Below are 18,208 nucleotides of genomic sequence, written 5' to 3'. Positions count from 1 at the left end.
GCATTGGATTTATATTCATTTTCTGTACCTACATAAGCCAATGTTAATAGTCTTGCAAGCATTGTACGTGAGGCAGCTCAAATAACTATAGAAAAAATTCTGCAGAGGCATTATACAACTTCAAACCAAGAAAAATGAGCATGTTGTACGGTAATAAGCCAAGGTAAAAACGGCAACAGGAGAGCCAATACAACAATATGGGAGGCAATAAGCTAAGGTAAAAACGGCAACAGGAGAGCCAATACGACAACAGGGGAGGCAGGAACGAGGGTCCAGCGGGCAGAAAGCAGAGAGAAATCTGCACTGGAGAGGCAGGAACGAGACAACAACGGGAAGAAAGCAGAGGAATCTGCACTGTTCAAGCACATAGAAACACTGTAGAAGCACACTGCAGTAATGGGAAAACAACCGGTATGCCAAACTCTGAAATCAGAGTTATTACTCGAGTTTTACACTCGAGTTTTGTTTGATGAACGCAAAACTCAGCCCAAAATTCAACTCAAATTGGGCTTACTCGAGTGGGATACATGAAGTGAACGGGCCCTAAATATCTTGCATAAAACAATGCCAAACATGAGACACGCCGTTTTGATCATTTGGAACAACTCGATGAATTTAGTAGATCTTTTTAGAATTAGGAAAGATATTATCTAGACGGGTGAATAGATTGACCTTAAAACAACAACGATTAATTACTATTGCTATAAAACAAGCTCGTATTTTATGTTTGTTACCCTTTCTTAATAATGAGAAACAGTTTGAAAGAAGCGAGTCGACTCCTAGAACTACTGGTCTTAGAATTAAAAATAAATAGGCTTGCTCTTCTTCAATTGAATCAAAATAAAATTCCAATCCGAATTCAAATGCAAATTGACGGTTTGTTCAAAAAATCTGAAAATTCCAATTTTATTGTTATGTCGTAAGAAAAAAAAGAATTGGGGAAGAAGAATAAATCTTTTTTTATTGACCGTGTTTGTTCGTTGTGATGACTTTATCATATCCTATTTTATTATACTAATTTCTACTCTACTTTCCCAAGTTCATTTGTCAAGGAACTCCATTTAAAACATTTCATTTCTTTCAATCTCCTTATCTTATTTTAAGATCTCATTGGAAATCATATAAAGACAATTCCTATTTAATATAGCTATTTGTGCAAGTATTTTACGATTAAGAAGCAACTGCCTCTTGTACAGATGATGTATTAATGTACTATAACTGTAGTATACTTTATTGGCTCGAATTACTGCATTTATCCGAGTGATCCACAAACGACGAAAATCTCTCTTTTGCCTACCTCTATCCTGATGAGCCGGGATTCCTTCAATATTCGAGTCAAATTATTTCAGTAAATAACAGAATCATAGATAGGGAACTATACTAGTGACTTATCTAATTTTATTGTAGAAATCTTCGGGATCAATGATTGGACCATGCAAATGAGAAATACCTTTTCTTGGATAAAGGAAGAGATTATTCGATTCATTGCCGTATCGCTCATAATATATATAATAACTCGGGCACTGATTTCAAATGCGTATCCTATTTTTGCACAGCAGAGTTATGAAAATCCACGAGAAACGACTGGCCGTATTGTATGTGCCAATTGCCATTTAGCTAACAAGCCCGTGGATATCGAGGTTCCACAAGCGCTCGGTAATTTTTTTTTTTTCTTTTTTGGCTCTGTAGAATTTACATTTTATTTTTAGAAACTTTTTTTTAAGGAAAAAAAAAAGAGAGAAGAAACTACGGTATACATTTGTACCCTTCAAATTTAAACCTTTTTATCTTAACGTTACCCTGTTGAGCAATTAAGCACGAAGAAAATGGGCAAACAGATTTAAATCCTCAAAATACCCTTCTAAACTTCGCCTTTAAGCAGGATTAAGCCATTAAGTGAATTCTTATCTATAGTCCTTAATACACACCTAGCCCCAAAAAATAATCAAAACAACTTAAAGCCCCTTAATTTTCATTCGTTATTGCTCGTTTTAGTGTGTGAAGTCAATGTCGGCAAATAACATTATGTATCACAACACAACATAGAATAACACATCATCCATATTTCATTTTCACACTTTTTAACGACTTATATAACATTGACATTACCATTTGCATAAGTTTGATCTAGAAACCAACAAAAACCCAAAAAATGAAAACAACAAACGCTTGTGTAAGCATGAAAAATGAAGCAATTCCTTAAAGCCCTCTCTAAACAACATAACAAAAAAGGCGTTAAAAAAATGTGGTCGTTAGTAGTACGCAAAGGCAGAACAATGACATGCCTTCTCTTCACTCATTCACTTGTTCTGGCTTCTTCTAGCACTTTCTGTACCATTTCCAAATCCTCTCGCTCTTGCTCTATCCACAACCATCTTCCCATCTCCAACCTCTCTTCTGTAAGCCTCTCTCTCTCTCTCTCTCTCTCTCTCTCTCTCTCTTCTAATTTTCTCTCTCTAACCAAAGTTTTTTCAGGCCTTTTTCCTCAACCCAATTGCGAACTCTTCGGTCTTCGCCTTTTGTTCGAAGCCCGGAAGCGAAACGAGAGCTGGGTCGGTTCAAAGCATGCAAAACCCCGAGTCCATATCGTACCTTACGCAGCGAGAAGCCGCCGAGATCGATGAGACCCTCATGGGTCCTCTTGGGTTTAGCGTCGATCAGTTAATGGTCAGTCCAGTTATATATATCTATATTATATGTGTATATATATATCATATTTGGTTTTTGTTATTTGTTGTGCTTTGGCCATTCTGTAGGAATTGGCTGGTTTGAGCGTGGCGGCTTCTATAGCAGAGGTAATAATAATGCATTTGCTCTTCTTCGTTTTTTGATTGAATGAAATTCGAACTAAGAAATGCCCATCAAGCAATTTCTAAAGAATTTTGTTATGCTGCCTTAATGATTGCCTATTAACCATGTTTAGTTCAAAGTCCTCGTAAGTCGTATCTTGCTCTCTTGCACGCTTTTTGGCTGCTTTGTGAACTGAGAATTTGTTCCAAATAGCTTAAAAGTGAGTGTTAAATTTTAGTGCTTTACATTATGTTGACAGATGTTTTGAGAAAATATGATTCTGTAATACTTTGTGTAAATAATCTGAGGTAAGAAAGGAAAAGAAAATGAGAAAGAATATGAGAGAATTCTCTTATTTGAGTAATTGCATCGATTGATCAAATCATTACATTGAAGGTTATAAATACAGGTATTTGGCTGTAACAGAATTGACATTCTCTAAACTTATTCTTTACTAGTAACCAATACAGGCACTAAATTTGTCATACTAGCTTAACAAACAAACTCTGAAATCTGTCTCAATACTTTGCAACGCCTCGAATTTGAAGAAATTAAAGAATCAGTTTTGGATATGTTATGTGCTGGACTTATCAAGCATTATATTTTTGTTTCGATAGGTCTACAAATCAAGCGAGTATAGTCGCGTGCTTGCTATTTGTGGCCCGGGGAACAATGGCGGTGATGGTCTTGTCGCTGCTCGTCACCTGTATCACTTTGGATATAAACCGGTTATTTGTTATCCGAAGCGTACTCCCAAGCCTTTATATACTGGACTTGTTACTCAGGTATGGAATGTGAATTTGAATATTGTTGAACGGATTGTCTTTTCGCCTATGTATTGGGAATACTCAAGGTCTTCTGTACATATAGTTTGCTACATATTCTTATCTGATTTGTTATTTGGTAGCTGGAGTCACTCTCAGTTCCTTTCATTTCGGTTGAAGATTTGCCGTTAAACTTGTTAGAGGAATTTGACATTATCGTTGATGCAATCTTCGGGTTCTCATACCATGGTAACCTGCTCTATTTTCTTTGGAAAAATCTTCTTATCTCCAAGTCTCTCAGTGAGAAATTGTTACATGTTGATGATGGTTATGGCGACATATCTGATTGGATACACCTAACCAAAGATTTTTATTCTAATCTAATTACAATGTTGTATTCCTAAGGTTCCCCAAGGCCACCCTTTGACGGTCTTATCCAAATGCTCATTTCTTTGCGTAATTATGACCAAACATGCCAAAAATCCCCTGTTATTGTCTCAGTGGATATTCCATCTGGGTGGCATGTTGAAGAAGGAGATGCTGGTGGTGAAGGCATTAGACCGGACATGTTGGTAGGCTGTTGATGGAAATTTCAATTGTTTTTCCACATGACATCTTGGAAGATTTACATTTTCTTAAAAATTTGTTTGAAGAAAAGGGCAGGCACGTTTGCACCCATGGACAAATGCATCAGTAATTATAGGCATATATTAAAGACATGAACTATTTTGTTGATGAAATACAATATTTTCCAGGTTTCTCTGACTGCTCCAAAGTTGTGTGCCAAAAAATTTTCTGGCCCACACCACTTTTTGGGTGGCCGATTTGTTCCCCCTTTCATTGCCGAACAATACAAACTTCATCTTCCATCATATCCTGGCACTTCTATGTGTGTCCGTATTGGAAAGCCTCAGAAAATTGATGTATCTGCTCTGAGAGAGAACTACATTTCTCCTGAGTTCCTTGAGGAACAGGTGGACTCTGACCCAATTGATCAGGTAGAATTCAAGTAAAGCTATTGTTGGTATTTCATTTGCTTTTGCTATCTTGAGTACTAGCCATGGTTTATGAACTGAGCCACTAACTATCTTGTAGTTCCGTAAATGGTTTGAGGAAGCGGTGGCTGCTGGATCAAAAGAACCGAATGCCATGGCCTTATCTACCGCTGGCAAGAATGGAAAGCCGTAATTACTTATTTTTCTGCTTTGCCACTTTCATTGCTAGTAATGTATGCTTAATGTTTGTAACAGTGCAATTCTTTTTTTTTTCTTTGTTTGAACTGCCTGTATCAGGATGAACGGTGTTGAGAATCCTCATCAATTTCATATTTTCAGTTCTTGTGTTTTAGAGTCAATTGCTTACCTTTATACTCGTGGAATCCGTTGATTCACTTAATGTTACATTGCTGTTCTATACAGTTCATCGCGAATGGTATTGCTGAAAGGGTTTGATGAGAATGGTTTTGTCTGGTTAGTACTATGTTGCTTTTATGGTAGTGCATGCTTTTGGCAGTATAGCTATCTTCACGCTTTCTATAAATGGTTCTAATTAGTTGTTGCTATATGAAGGTACACCAATTATGAGAGTCAAAAGGCTCATGAATTATCAGAAAATCCTCATGCATCACTTCTTTTCTACTGGGATGGTCTAAATCGGCAGGTAAACCATTCTTAAACAGTTTGTTGACACATCTGAAAATCGGTTACCAATAAAGAAATCTTATAACTGAAGTTATTATATGACCACAAAACAGAACATTTCCTCTGTAACTTGTATCTGGAGAACCATTATGGTTGCATGGTGTGCACTTGACTTGGAAACTTGTATATAGTAACCTTTCTGTCGCTTATGAGGGCTTTTTTTATTTTATTTTTTTTCACTTTCGTAATTATGATTTTGATAAGCCCTTACTCAGGCAAGTGTACATTAGGAAGAATAAAAGAGCGTAGGAAGGGGGTTCTGGGTTGAGGGGGCTGCCTATAGCGTATTGTGGAAGTTGTTAGTATTAGTTAGTAGCTTACTAAGAAAGATTGTTAAAGGGAAAATGTATAAAAGGGGGCGAGAGGAATAGAAGGGGTATTGGGAAATAACCAGAAAGTTGGACAAATCTTGAAAAACATTCCAAGTAAGGGGAGGAAGCAGACCCTCAAAGTTCTGTAGATTGGTGTATATGTGTAGACATTAATAAAGTTCCAAAGTTGATTCTTTTCTTCATTCTTTCAATCTTTTCTTTATTTTGTCCCAATCGAATCAGCTCTTATCATTTGGTATTAGAGCAATTTTTTTCTGGGGGATAATGGCGACCAGGAAAACATAAGAGAAATTCGAGGCGATGGAAAAGGAAATTCAACAAGTTAGGGCTTCGGTGGAGAAGGAAATTGGTGAGGTAAGGGCTGAAATGAGCCATAGCAGGGCCGAAATTAACCATAACATGGCTGAAATACCAGAACGTGTCAGATCTGCGCCGACTGATGGAGGAGCAGATGCGACTGTTAACCGCGGCGGCGACGGCGGAGGGTTCTCGGTCAGGAGCTGCGAGGGTTCGGGAAAAAGAGGTCGGGTTGGACCGAGGTATAACCCGCGATGTTACAGGTCCGATGGAGGAGGAGGGACGCGATTTGGGGGAGCTAGCCGAACCTAGGGTTTTTAGGGAAGGGGAGCGGGGAAAACGCCGGGTTGTGGACGGCAGGGAGAGTCTGGTCGGGGAAGAGATTGCGCGTGCTAGGGTTCGGATCGCGAACGGAAATCATTCCGATCTCAACCGCGATGGCCGTATTGGCCGACCCAGGGACGGCGAGACCGGCGATGGAGAAAGAAGCTTCCGTGAAGGGCGGTGCGGCGATTTTCGAGCAGGAGGAGCTTCCGAGGATGCCCGGGACTGGCGCAATGGCCGTAGTGGCGAAGAGGGAAGAGGAACTCGCACGGTGAATGGAGGCCCTAGATCGAGGATGGATGGCCGTTACGAGGGAGTCCGTTTGGGTGGGAATACTGGCAGAGAGAATAGACGTCGCTGGGAGGAAAATGAGGCTGGGGATTCCATGGGCTTCATAGGTAACTATGGAGAGCCGGGGGGTGAGGAACTCTCACCGGTTCGGCGGAAGCAATTGGATTATCCACTGTTCAGTGGAATTGATTCGGATGGTTGGTTGTTTATGATGAACCATTTTTTTCCATCAATAGGTTTTCGGAGAAGGAGAAACTGATTACTGCCGGTATTGCCCTGGAAGGAGATGCACTATCGTGGTTCCAATGGCAGAATCAGCGGCGACCTTTCATCACTTGGATTGATTTCAAGGGGGCTCTTTTACAACGTTTCCGTTCTTCGCAGGAGGGAAACTTATGTGAGCGTTTTTGGCGCAAAGGCAAACGAGTACAGTGGCTGAATATCGGCGAAATTTCGAGGTATCGGCTGCCCCGTTTCAAGAAGTGCCAGAGGCAATGCTAGAAGGCATTTTTGTGAATGGATTGAGGGCTGACATCCGGGCTGAATTGCGTTTACTTAGGCCAGAGGGGCTTTCCGAAATCATTGACATGGCGCAGCGAATTGAGGAGAAAAATTTGTTGTTGTGGAGGGAGATGGGAGGATCTCGGGTTTGGCGACCTCAAGCTGCGGGATTCATAGCCAATCCAACAGTGGGAACCACGGCAAACCAGCCCCAAAGCAGCTCTAGTGTCGAGAGGCCGAAGGACTTTCCATTTCGGAAATTGTCCGATTCGGAGTTACAAGAGAAGAGGAATAGGGGGCTATGTTTCCGTTGTGATGAAAAGTTTTCTGTCAGGCACCGTTGTAAAAAAAGGGAGTTGCAGATTATGTTAGTGTGCGATGAGGACGACTTTGAAAATGAGGAAATTGAGTTGGAGGAGGCAAAGGAGGAGTCCGAGGAGTTGCTATGAACTGAGGTGATTGAGTTGTCCTTGAACTCCGTAATGGGGTTGACGACACCAAAAACCATGAAGATAAAGGGGGAGATTGGTCATCGTGAGGTAATTGTTTTAATCGATTCCGGTGCTACACACAATTTTATTTCTCTTACATTAGTTTCGGAATTATCATTGCCTATAACTCCTACAACTAGTTTTGGTGTCCAAACGGGTACGGGGGAGTCGGTACAAGGGCTGGGATTGTGTAAAGAAGTAGTGTTGTCCATGCAAAACTTGACCATAATTGAGAATTTCTTGCTGCTGGAATTGGGGGGAATAGATGTAATTCTAGGAATGCAATGGCTTGAGACTTTAGAGAGTATGAATGTCAATTGGAAGACTCAAGTTATGAGATTCAAAGTGCATGGGGAGGGTGTAATGTTGAAGGGGGATGCGAGTCTTACGAGATCATTGGTTTCCCTTAAGGCCATGATGCGCACCATTCGTCATGAGGGACAGGGCATTTACTTGGAAATGAGTCATTTGCGGGTCGAGCAAGGTCACGGCAAGGTAGAGGAGGGCAATGAGCAGCTCCAGGAATTGTTGCGGAGACATGTTGCCGTTCTTAACATGTCAGCCGGTTTACCTCCTCACAGAGGAAGGACCACCGCATCATACTTGAGGATGGCACCGGTCCAATTAGTGTCCGACCGTACCGGTACCCTCATTTTCAAAAAAATGAAATAAAAAAGCTAGTAAGAAAAATGTTGGCGGCTGGAATTATACAGCCGAGTACGAGCCCTTTCTCCAGTCCGGTTTTGCTTGTCAAAAAGAAGGATGACAGTTGGAGATTTTGTGTGGATTATAGGGCACTAAACAAAGCCACGGTCCCGGATAAATTCCCAATTCCGGTGATAGAGGAGTTGTTAGATGAGTTGTGCGGAGCCACCATTTTCACCAAATTAGATTTGAAATCAGGATATCATCAAATTCGCATGTGTGACGAGGACGTTCCTAAGACTGCTTTTCGCACTCCGGAGGGTCACTATGAGTTCCTCGTTATGCCTTTCGGATTGACAAATGCACCGGCTACATTCCAGTCTTTAATGAATGAAGTATTAAAGCCGATCTTATGTCGCTTTGTGTTGGTCTTTTTTGATGACATCCTGATTTACAGCCGTTCTTGGGAGGAGCATTTGGAGCATTTGGACAAGGTCCTTTCGGTCTTGTAGGCCAACCAATTGTACGTCAATAAAAAAAATCTCTTCGCACAGGAGCAATTGGAATACTTAGGACATATTGTCTCTAGGGATGGTGTTTCCACGGATTCCAACAAGGTACAGGCTATGCTGGATTGGCCTGCTCCGGAGTCTATCAAGGAGTTGCGGGGATTCTTGGGCCTCACCCGTCGCTTTGTGGAGGGGAATGGACGCATTTCATGGCCGTTGACGCAACAACTTAAGAAGGACGCTTTTCAATGGAATGTTGAGGCCGAGGGTGCGTTTCAGCATTTGAAAAAAGCTATGACTGAGATTCCGATACTGGCCCTGCTTGATTTTTCTCAACCGTTTGTGGTGGAATCAGATGCTTTGGGGTTTGGTATATGAGCGGTTTTGATGTAACAGCAGTGCCCCATCGCTTATTTTAGCCAAGTTCTTTCGGCCCGCGGTCGCGCCAAATCGGTCTATGCGCGGGAATTAATGGCCATTGTGTTAGCCATTCAGAAGTGGTGACCTTATTTGTTGGGAAGATGTTTTGTGGTGCGCACTGATCAGAAAAGTTTAAAGTTTCTATTGGAACAGCGCTTGGTGATTGTGGAGCATCAGAGATGGCTATATAAATTGCTTGACTATGATTTTCAGATATCAATACAAGCCGGGTACGGAAAATAAAGTGGCTGATGCTCTTTCGCAGCTGCAAACGGACCTTGCTTTAATGGTCATGACCACGCCAATGGTGCTGGATATTGAGGAGTTGCAGCAACAGGTTAGGTTGGATTCCGAGCTCAGCAAAATTGTGAGATAGTTATTGGGTGGCGCTACCTCTGCCTATGCGTTTGTATAGCCGGTCCCAAGCCCGGGTAAAGGAGGAGGGTTGCGGTAGGTTAACGGCCAGCGTAAAAATAAGTCACTCTCATGGATTTCACTCACATAGAATATGTTGGGGCGTTCCCTACGTGCAACACATTATGCCGGGCCCCGGGTATAGTGTTAAATAGGCAAGGGGGGTCTTCGCACATTCATAGACGAGTGCGGGGGGAAAAGCGAGCCCATACGCCATGTCGGGCCCCGGATATGGTGAAAAATATACAAGGGGCAGAGCTAGCCCATGATAAGAAAATTCATTTAGGTAGTTGGAATGTAGGTTCTTTAACTGGTAAATTTATGGAGTTAGTAGATGTTATGGTAAAAAGAATAATTAACATTTTATGCTTACAAGAAACCAAGTGGACAGGAGAGAAAGCAAAGGAGATTGAAAATTTAGGACACACGTTATGGTATACAGGTTGGGAAAGGAACCGCAATGGAGTTGGTATTCTAGTGGACAAAACTGTGAAGGATGACGTAGTTGAGAGATAGGGGATAGAATTATTATGCTCAAACTGGTACTAGGAAATAAGTCCATCTATGTAATTAGTGCTTATGCTCCACAAATAGGATTGGATGCAGAAACTAAAGTCAAGTTCTGGGAAGACATGGATGACTTAGTGTGTCGTATAGGCAATGAGGATAGCATTTTCATTGGAGGAGATTTCAATGGGCATGTTGGTAAGGATAGGGAAAACTTCGAAAGGATCCATGGTAGTTTTGGTTTTGGAGCTCGAAACGAAGAAGGAAAATCTATTTTGAAATTTGCGTTGGGACATGATTTTATCATAACAAACACTTTTTTCAAGAAAAGAGATTCTCACTTGATAACTTTTAAGAATGTGAAGAACTCAAGCCAGATAGATTATTTTCTCACCAGGTATTAAGATCGTTCTCTATATAAGAATTGTAAAGTAATTCCTGGAGAAGTACTAGCCACCCAACATAGGTTAGTGATCTTAGATGTGAGCATTAAGCTTTGCTATAGAAGGATTAAGATAAACCACCCCCCACGAACTCGTTGGTGGCATTTGAAGGGAATAAAGCAATTGGCCTTTAAAGAGAAGTTGTTAGATGAGGCTACTTGGTCATATGTAGGTGATGTAAATACTATGTGGGATGCCATGGCCAGCTGCATTAGAAAAGTGGCAAAGGAGGTACTAGGGGAATCTAGAGGCAAAGGCCCCCCTGAGAAAGAAACCTGGTGGTGGAGTGAGGAAGTTCAAAAGGCTATTAGGACCAAGAGGGATTTATATAGAGATTTACCAAAGCGTAAGGATGTTGAAACTTTTAATAAGTACAAAGAAGCGAATAAAGAAGCTAAGCGAGCAGTTGGTAAGGCTTGTTCTACTTACTTAGATGATGCATATAGGAAACTTGGGACTAGAGAAGGAGAGAAGGATATATATAAACTAACTAAGATGAGAGAAAGAAAGTGTCAGGACCTAAATCAAGTGAGGTGTGTTAAGGATGACACGGATCAGGTTCTGACAAGAGATAAAGACATTAGGGAAAGGTAGAGGAGTTACTTTGAGAAGCTTTATAATGATGATCATGCGATAGAGTTTGACAATCTTAGGTCACAAGGAGAACCTAATGTGATGTATACAAGAGGAATCAGAGTCTCGGAAGTTAAAACTGTACTACGGAAGATGAAAAAGGGGAAGGCATGTGGGCCAGATGATATTTCAATAGAGGTTTGGATGGCGTTAGGAGATACTGGAATTATGTAGCTCAATAAGCTTTTTAATGAGATACTAAAAAGAAGCATATGCCTGATGCATGGAGAAAGAGTATTCTTGTCCCCATCTTCAAGAATAAAGGAGATGTGATTAATTGTAATAATTATAGGGGCATAAAGTTAATAAGCCACACTATGAAACTTTGGGATAGAGTTATCGAAAGAAGATTATGGGCCACAACTACCATCTCGGGTAACCAATTTGGCTTCATGCCAGGCAGATCAACCACGGAAGACATTTTTCTTCTTAGGATGCTGATGGAAAGGTACAAAGAAGCCAAGACGGACCTACATATGGTCTTTATAGATCTAGAAAAAGCCTATGATAGGGTGCCGAGGGAAGTTTTATGGTGGGTGCTAGAAAAGAGAGGAGTGCATGTGAGGTATATTAATGTAATTAAGGACATGTACGATGGGGTGGTCACGAGTGTGAGAACTGTTGGAGGCTACACGACAGAATTCCCCATTCGGATTGGCCTTCATAAGGATCTGCTCTTAGTCCTTATCTTTTCACCGTCGTGATGGATGGGCTGACAAGAGAAATCGAAGATAGAATTCCTTGGTGTATGCTTTTTACGGATGATATAGTTTTAGTTGATGGACATAGGAAAGGAGTTAACCGTAAGTCAAAACTGTGCAGACAGACTCTCGAGACGAAGGCATTTAAGTTAAGGATGACAAAAACTGAATACATGCATTGTAGGTTTAGTAACTCAAGTAATCAGAGTGATGAAATTTCTTTAAATGGTGTGGAGATTGGGGCTTCTAGGAAGTTTAGGTACCTTGGGTCTATAGTGCAGTACGAAAGAGATATAGAAGAGGATATTCAACATAGGATTAAGGCAGGGTGAGTTAAGTGAAAGAATGCGACGGGAGTTTTATGTGATGGTAAAATGCTTATTAAGTTGAAAGGAAAGTTCCATAGGACTGCAATCCGTCCAGCTATGTTGTATGGTAGTGAATGTTGGGCCATTAAGAGACAGCATATATCTAAGATGAGTGTGGTAGAATTGCGTATGTTAAGATGGATGAGTGGCCATACGAGAATGGATCGCATAAGAAATGAAGTTATTCGTAGTAAAGTAGGTGTAGCACCAATAAAAAATAAGGTGCATGAAGGCTGCTTGAGGTGGTTCGGGCATGTCCAACGTAGATCGTTAGAAGCACCAGTTCGTGTTTGGGAGGACATTCTTATACCTAATACTAGGAGAGGGAGGGGTAGACTAAGAATTACGTGGACCGAAGTCGTTAGAAAAGACATTCTAGATCTAGGCCTTCAGGAAAATTTAATTTCGAACAGAGCCGTATAGAAAAGTGAAATTCATATAGCCGACCCCAATTAAATTGGGATTAAGGCTTGTTGTTGTTGTTGTTGTGTAGTTATTGGGTGGCGCTCCTTTTTTGACGGGGTTCTCTCTTCAACGTGGGCACTTATTATACAAAGACCGGTTGGTCGTTCCTCCACACTCCCCTCTTATTCCAGTCTTGTTACGGGAGTTTCATAGTAGTAAAATTGGCGGCCATTCGGGGGTCTTCAAGACTTACAAGCGATTGGCAGCGGAGTTTTATTGGAAGGGTATGCGCAAGGATGTCGAGTTTTTTGTGGTTGCTTGTGCCGTCTACCAGCAACATAAGTCCACCTTGGCTCCTGCGGGTTTGCTGCAACCTGTGCCCGTACCCCATCGTGTGTGGGACGATATTTCCATGGATTTCATTGAAGGCTTACCTAAATCCGCTGGCTATAACTCCATCCTGGTTGTCATTGACCGTCTCAGCAAGTATGGTCACTTCATTGGCCTTAAACACCCGTTTTTGGCCAACACAGTGGCTGCTTCTTTTGTCCGTGACATAGTGCGCCTTCATGGTTTTCTGCGGAGTATAATTTCCGATTGAGACAAGGTTTTTATGAGCCACTTTTGGAAGGAACTTTTCCGCTTGCAGGGCTCCACTTTGTGTCGGAGTACGGCATATCACCCATAGACGGGTGGGCAAACGGAGGTCGTCAACCGCTGTTTGGAGGCCTACTTGCGTTGTTTTGTCTCTGGGCAAACTCGGCAATGGTTTACACACCTTCCGTGGGCGGAATATTGGTACAATACAAGCTTCCATGTTTCAGCTGCCATGACGCCTTTCAAAGCCCCTCTATGGACGGGATCCTCCGTGGTTGGTGCCCTATGAGGCCGGTTCTACAGCTACCTCGGAGTTAGAGTGGCAATTATGCGATCGAGATGCGCTTTTGGTTGAATTGAAAGACCATTTAGGGCGTGCTCAACAGTCTATGCGGGACCAAGCCAACAAGAAGCGCCGCTCCATGACGTTCGACGTGGGAGACATGGTTTACTTGAAACTCCAGCCGTATTGACATCGAGCATTGGCGCGTGTCGTAAATGAAAAAGCTTGCTCCTCGCTATTACGGGCCGTTTCAGATCCTTGCTCGCATTGGCCCAGTGGCGTACCGGTTGCAACTTCCTTCTCATGCTCGGATTCACCCGGTCTTTCATGTATCCCGCTTGAAGAAGGCACTAGGTTCTGTGGATATTCCTCAGTCTTTACCTCCAATCCTATCGGAAGATTTGACGTTGCATGTTGAACCCAACCAGGTCCTGGATACATGCTTCTCCCCTGCCACTGGTTCTTTGGAGGTTTTGATCAAATGGCGCCATCTTCCTGACTTTGAATCTTCATGGGAGCTGTATGAGGTGATTCAGCGCCAGTTTCCTGACTTCCACCTTGAGGACAAGGTGACTTTTTTGAGCGGGGGTGTAATTGATAAGCCCTTACTCAAGCAAGTGTACGTTAGGAGGAATAAAGGAGCTTAGGAAGGGGGTTCTGGGTTAGGGGGCTGCCTATAGCGTATTGTGGAAGTTGTTAGTATTAGTTAGTAGCTTACTAAGAAAGATTGTTAGAGGGAAAATGTATAAAAGGGGGCGAGAGGAATAGAAGGGGTATCGGGAAATAACCAGAGAGTTGTACAAATCTTGGAAAACATTCCAAATAAGGGGAGGAAGCAGACCCTCGAAGTTCTGTAGATTGGTGTATATGTGCAGACATTAATAAAGTTCCAAAGTTGATTCTTTTCTTCATTCTTTCAATCTTTTCTTTATTTTGTCCCAATCGGATCAGCTCTTATCAGATTTGTTTGTAGGATTTTGTTGGTCATTTCAAGGATACATTCTCCTCTAGTTTTGTACTTATTGCTTTGTTTCTCACTAAAGTTTCACCGTTTCTTATCCAAAAAAATAATAATAGCGCACACACACAGAGGGCAATGTGATTATGGGAATAAACATTCGGTGGTTGAACAATTTCTTCTGAGATCTTGATTTATTTGACGTCGATGCTCCTTGTATGTGCATGAGTCCGGTCTTTGTAGTATGTGAATTGCTAGTCTGCAGTTTTACACGTCTTTCTTTTGGGTTTTATGGGAATTTCATTGATGAATTTCTGGAAAACTAGAATGGAATATGAGCTTGAACAAACTGGTTTCCATCAACGCATATTTGTTTACTTTTACCTTGAAGACTAACATTAACAGTTGATTCTAGGTAAGAGTGGAAGGATCTGTTGAGAAAGTTTCTGATGAGGAATCTGAAAAATACTTCCACAGCCGCCCACGAGGCAGTCAGCTTGGAGCAATCGTTAGCAAGCAGGTTTGATTGTCAAACGATATTTTGCTTTAGGTTTTGCTCCAATTATACTCTGGAAGAAAAAAAAAATCCTGCTATATTCTTTGAAAGCTACGTGTGAAAAAGAGTGCAAAATAATCTTAATGAAGCAGTGGAGGATCAGTAACTATTTCTGTAGTATTTACATCTTTCACAGGTGTCATTCTTTATTTTCCGGTTTCTTCTTCTTCTTCTTCTTTGGGCACTTAAAATTGTGGACAGTAATTTATATCCTGGCTTCCTTCAGAGTACTGTGGTATCCGGAAGGAATGCTCTGCGTGAACTATACAAAAAGTTAGAGGAGAAATACTCCGGCGGGTAAGCCAATCTATGCCCAATACTTTGATGGGGCAACTAATGTTCAAGTCTTCAGGTTATTGATCCTAGCCTTTTGGCCCACGACTACCTCAATTTGCTGTGGGTTGTCCTTGCGGTTGCTTGCATTTGGTTTTACTTTTCTGTCACCACAATCTTCAATTAAACCTGATATCATATTAGGTCATTTTCTGCATGGAGACTATGCTCCCCATGTTCTCCTCAGTCCTCACCTAGCCCCTATCTCCTCTTTGTTATAATATAAAGAATAATGAATTGTTTCTATTGATGAATCCGAAATAATACTCTTTCTTTTCTTTTTTTTCTTTTTTTTTTTTTTTTTTGGTTGAGAAAATACTCTTTCCTTTCTATGTGCAGAAGTTTGATTCCTAAACCTGAAAACTGGGGAGGATACAGACTTAAGCCAGAGCTGTTTGAGTTTTGGCAAGGACAAACATCTCGCTTGCATGACAGGTGGTTGTTTTCAATTTTTTTTGCCATGTTATCTATTGGGCTGTACATTACCAATCATATTAGTGTTAGAATCATCAACCGCTACGTGTTGAGAAATTTTGCGAAGGTTTGTAATTTGTTTACATACTATTGAAATTTGATTTTTTAAAGTCAGGCAAATCCTGTTTACCGATTTTAAGCCGTAAATAATGTTGCAACTATGTAATCTAGGCGTCTAATTTTCCATCTGATTTATTGCTAGTAAGAACTGATTTTAAAAATAAATAGATGGCGCTATATACTATTAGATATCTTGTTTTATAGTGGGAAAAAACTATATGGATCAAATTGGCTTGCTTGGCATGCTTAGACATAATAGAGCGTTCAATAATGGTAAGATACAATTAAAATTTTTAGTTGTGAGATAATGCAAGAGTCAGGTTGACATATTTTATTCTGATCCTTGATTTAGATCTTAAACTTCGTATGATCTTTGTGCAGAACTGGTTGGTTGGGAACTGTAATCATGAGATTCAAATTGTGCCATTTGCATTTTGAATTTGTTAATTTAATTGTTTTCCAAAATTCTACACCATTGTGCCTTTTGCACGTATGACGTGATGAAATTTAAGTTCTGTACTCAGACTATTCCCTTACTTGTTTTATGAGGAGACAGGAAATCATTTTGTTATGGTGTAAAATAAAAATCTCATAGTAAGAAGAATGTGTTCCATATCTTGTATCGGTTTCTAAGTTCTGTATTTCTATTGAATTAGATACCTGCATGCACTGTCAATGAAAAAGTTAGCAAGTAATCTATGTTTTTGTGTCAGGTTGCGATACTCCCCTGAGGAGAGAAATGGGCAACGAGTATGGAGAATTGAACGCTTGGCACCATGACAATTATTTTCAGCATCTTCATTGTGAAGTTCGCTACTTAGGGTATAAACCAATTTATTTATTTTCATGTATAGTATAGGGGTGTCCATATAATGTGATGGAAAAGGAGATTGGTTTGTACAACTTTAATGGTCTCAGAGGCATGATAAGACTATTTTTTCTGTGGCCTTAGAGGAGCAAACTTTTGCAGCCAATATGTGTAAATCAATTGGATTAGGCACTAAAATAAGATTTGACAGTCTTACAAATGTCATTGTTTCCAAACATAATCATCACGATTATCTAAGGTCCTTTTTAGATGGTTGGGAGGAGGAAAAAATAAATAAATAAGCTTAAGGAATTATACTTATCACTCTTCAGAATCATATTAGTATAATGAAAAGATCTGAACTATTAGGATAAAACTCATTGAAACAGTGAATAGAAGTTCAAGCTTTCTTAGAACTGGCATCAACCTTGGATATTTGGTCTGGGTTTTAAAAACTTTTACATATCTGGAAATGCAAGATGAAAATCATGTTCCTGCTTTCGTGCTGGAATAGAAATATATATGGCAGACACCCAATTCTGTTCCCAAACATGCTGTTGATATTGAACATGAAACAAGTGTGTTTTAAGAGTAGTTTCCTAAATTCTAATTCATGTCATCCCAGATTTTTGCATAAAGTTGCTAATGTTGCGAATCTTTCAATTGTCTATGTTGCAGGGTGCGTACATACCGGTCTCCAGGTACAAGAGACGCGATGAAATTGGTACAGGTGAAGAGGAGAAAACGTATGTTATTGGATTAATGTTTTAAAAGCATTTCCAAGAACTTTGTTACATAATACTGCTACTGATGATGATAGTTATTTAGTGTTAATAACAATAAATCTGTCCTTTGTGAAACTTACTTTTCCTTGAAAAAAATCTGGTACGTATGGACATTTCCCCCTAGAAAAAGTATGGGACATCTTGTGCTAGCGAATATTAATATAAGATTTTTTTCCTTTTCTTTTTCCTATTCCTTTTTATTTGTTCATGATGTAATTATCCTCTCCCTTTAATAGTCAAGTCATGCCATTATGTTCTCCTCTAATCACTTCTAATCAGATTTTGCATCAACACAAGATGGCTTTTAGATAGATTTGTAGATATGCATCCCAGCTCAACTCAACAAGCCTTGTCCTCAATCTACTCAATCAAGTGCTATTTTGCTTTATAAGAACATAATGAATTCTCGTTTGTTGATGTTATGAACTTTCCTCTTGTCCCTTAGTTTTGCATGAGCTTGTAATCAACCCTTTTTAAGGCTCTTATTTTATCAAAGCTTTGACCAAAAGGTTTAATCTCTGGTGGGTATTATTGACCACAACCACCCTTTCTGATGAAGCTCTTGAATATGACATTTGGTTTGACTATAGTTCTGTGGTAGATTAGTTCCTTTATTAGTGGATTTCTATTGATTTGAACTTTTTGTGTTGTGTTTCAATTTCAAGATAGGGAAATTGATGTGTGCCCTCCTATCCTTTTCCAATGATGATATCTGTATGTTAACACATTAGAGTTGTTAAAAGATTCTTTACAATACACACACACACACATATATGCATTACTTGTACCAATTGGTGGATGAGGGCAATTGAAAACTCA

The 18,208-nt window shown here is 40.4% G+C and overlaps 1 protein-coding gene across 1 annotated transcript; it reads left to right on the top strand.

The window, feature by feature from the left end:
- The first annotated feature begins 2,193 nt into the window (after positions 1 to 2,193).
- On the top strand, positions 2,194 to 17,665 carry LOC21408715 (pyridoxine/pyridoxamine 5'-phosphate oxidase 1, chloroplastic). Its single transcript, XM_024167162.1, has 15 exons — positions 2,194 to 2,399; positions 2,476 to 2,667; positions 2,757 to 2,795; positions 3,408 to 3,575; positions 3,698 to 3,803; positions 3,960 to 4,126; positions 4,310 to 4,552; positions 4,650 to 4,738; positions 4,973 to 5,023; positions 5,123 to 5,213; positions 14,789 to 14,893; positions 15,156 to 15,226; positions 15,602 to 15,697; positions 16,510 to 16,618; positions 17,283 to 17,665. Exons 1-14 carry the CDS (start codon positions 2,244 to 2,246, stop codon positions 16,574 to 16,576), a joined length of 1,641 nt encoding a protein of 546 aa, XP_024022930.1. The 5' UTR covers positions 2,194 to 2,243; the 3' UTR covers positions 16,577 to 16,618; positions 17,283 to 17,665.
- The last annotated feature ends 543 nt before the right edge of the window (positions 17,666 to 18,208 follow it).

The sequence above is a fragment of the Morus notabilis genome, unplaced genomic scaffold, assembly GCF_000414095.1.
Source record: "Morus notabilis unplaced genomic scaffold, ASM41409v2 Scaffold467, whole genome shotgun sequence".
Taxonomy (NCBI): Eukaryota; Viridiplantae; Streptophyta; class Magnoliopsida; order Rosales; family Moraceae; genus Morus; species Morus notabilis.
This window is presented reverse-complemented; position numbering and strand designations above follow the sequence as displayed.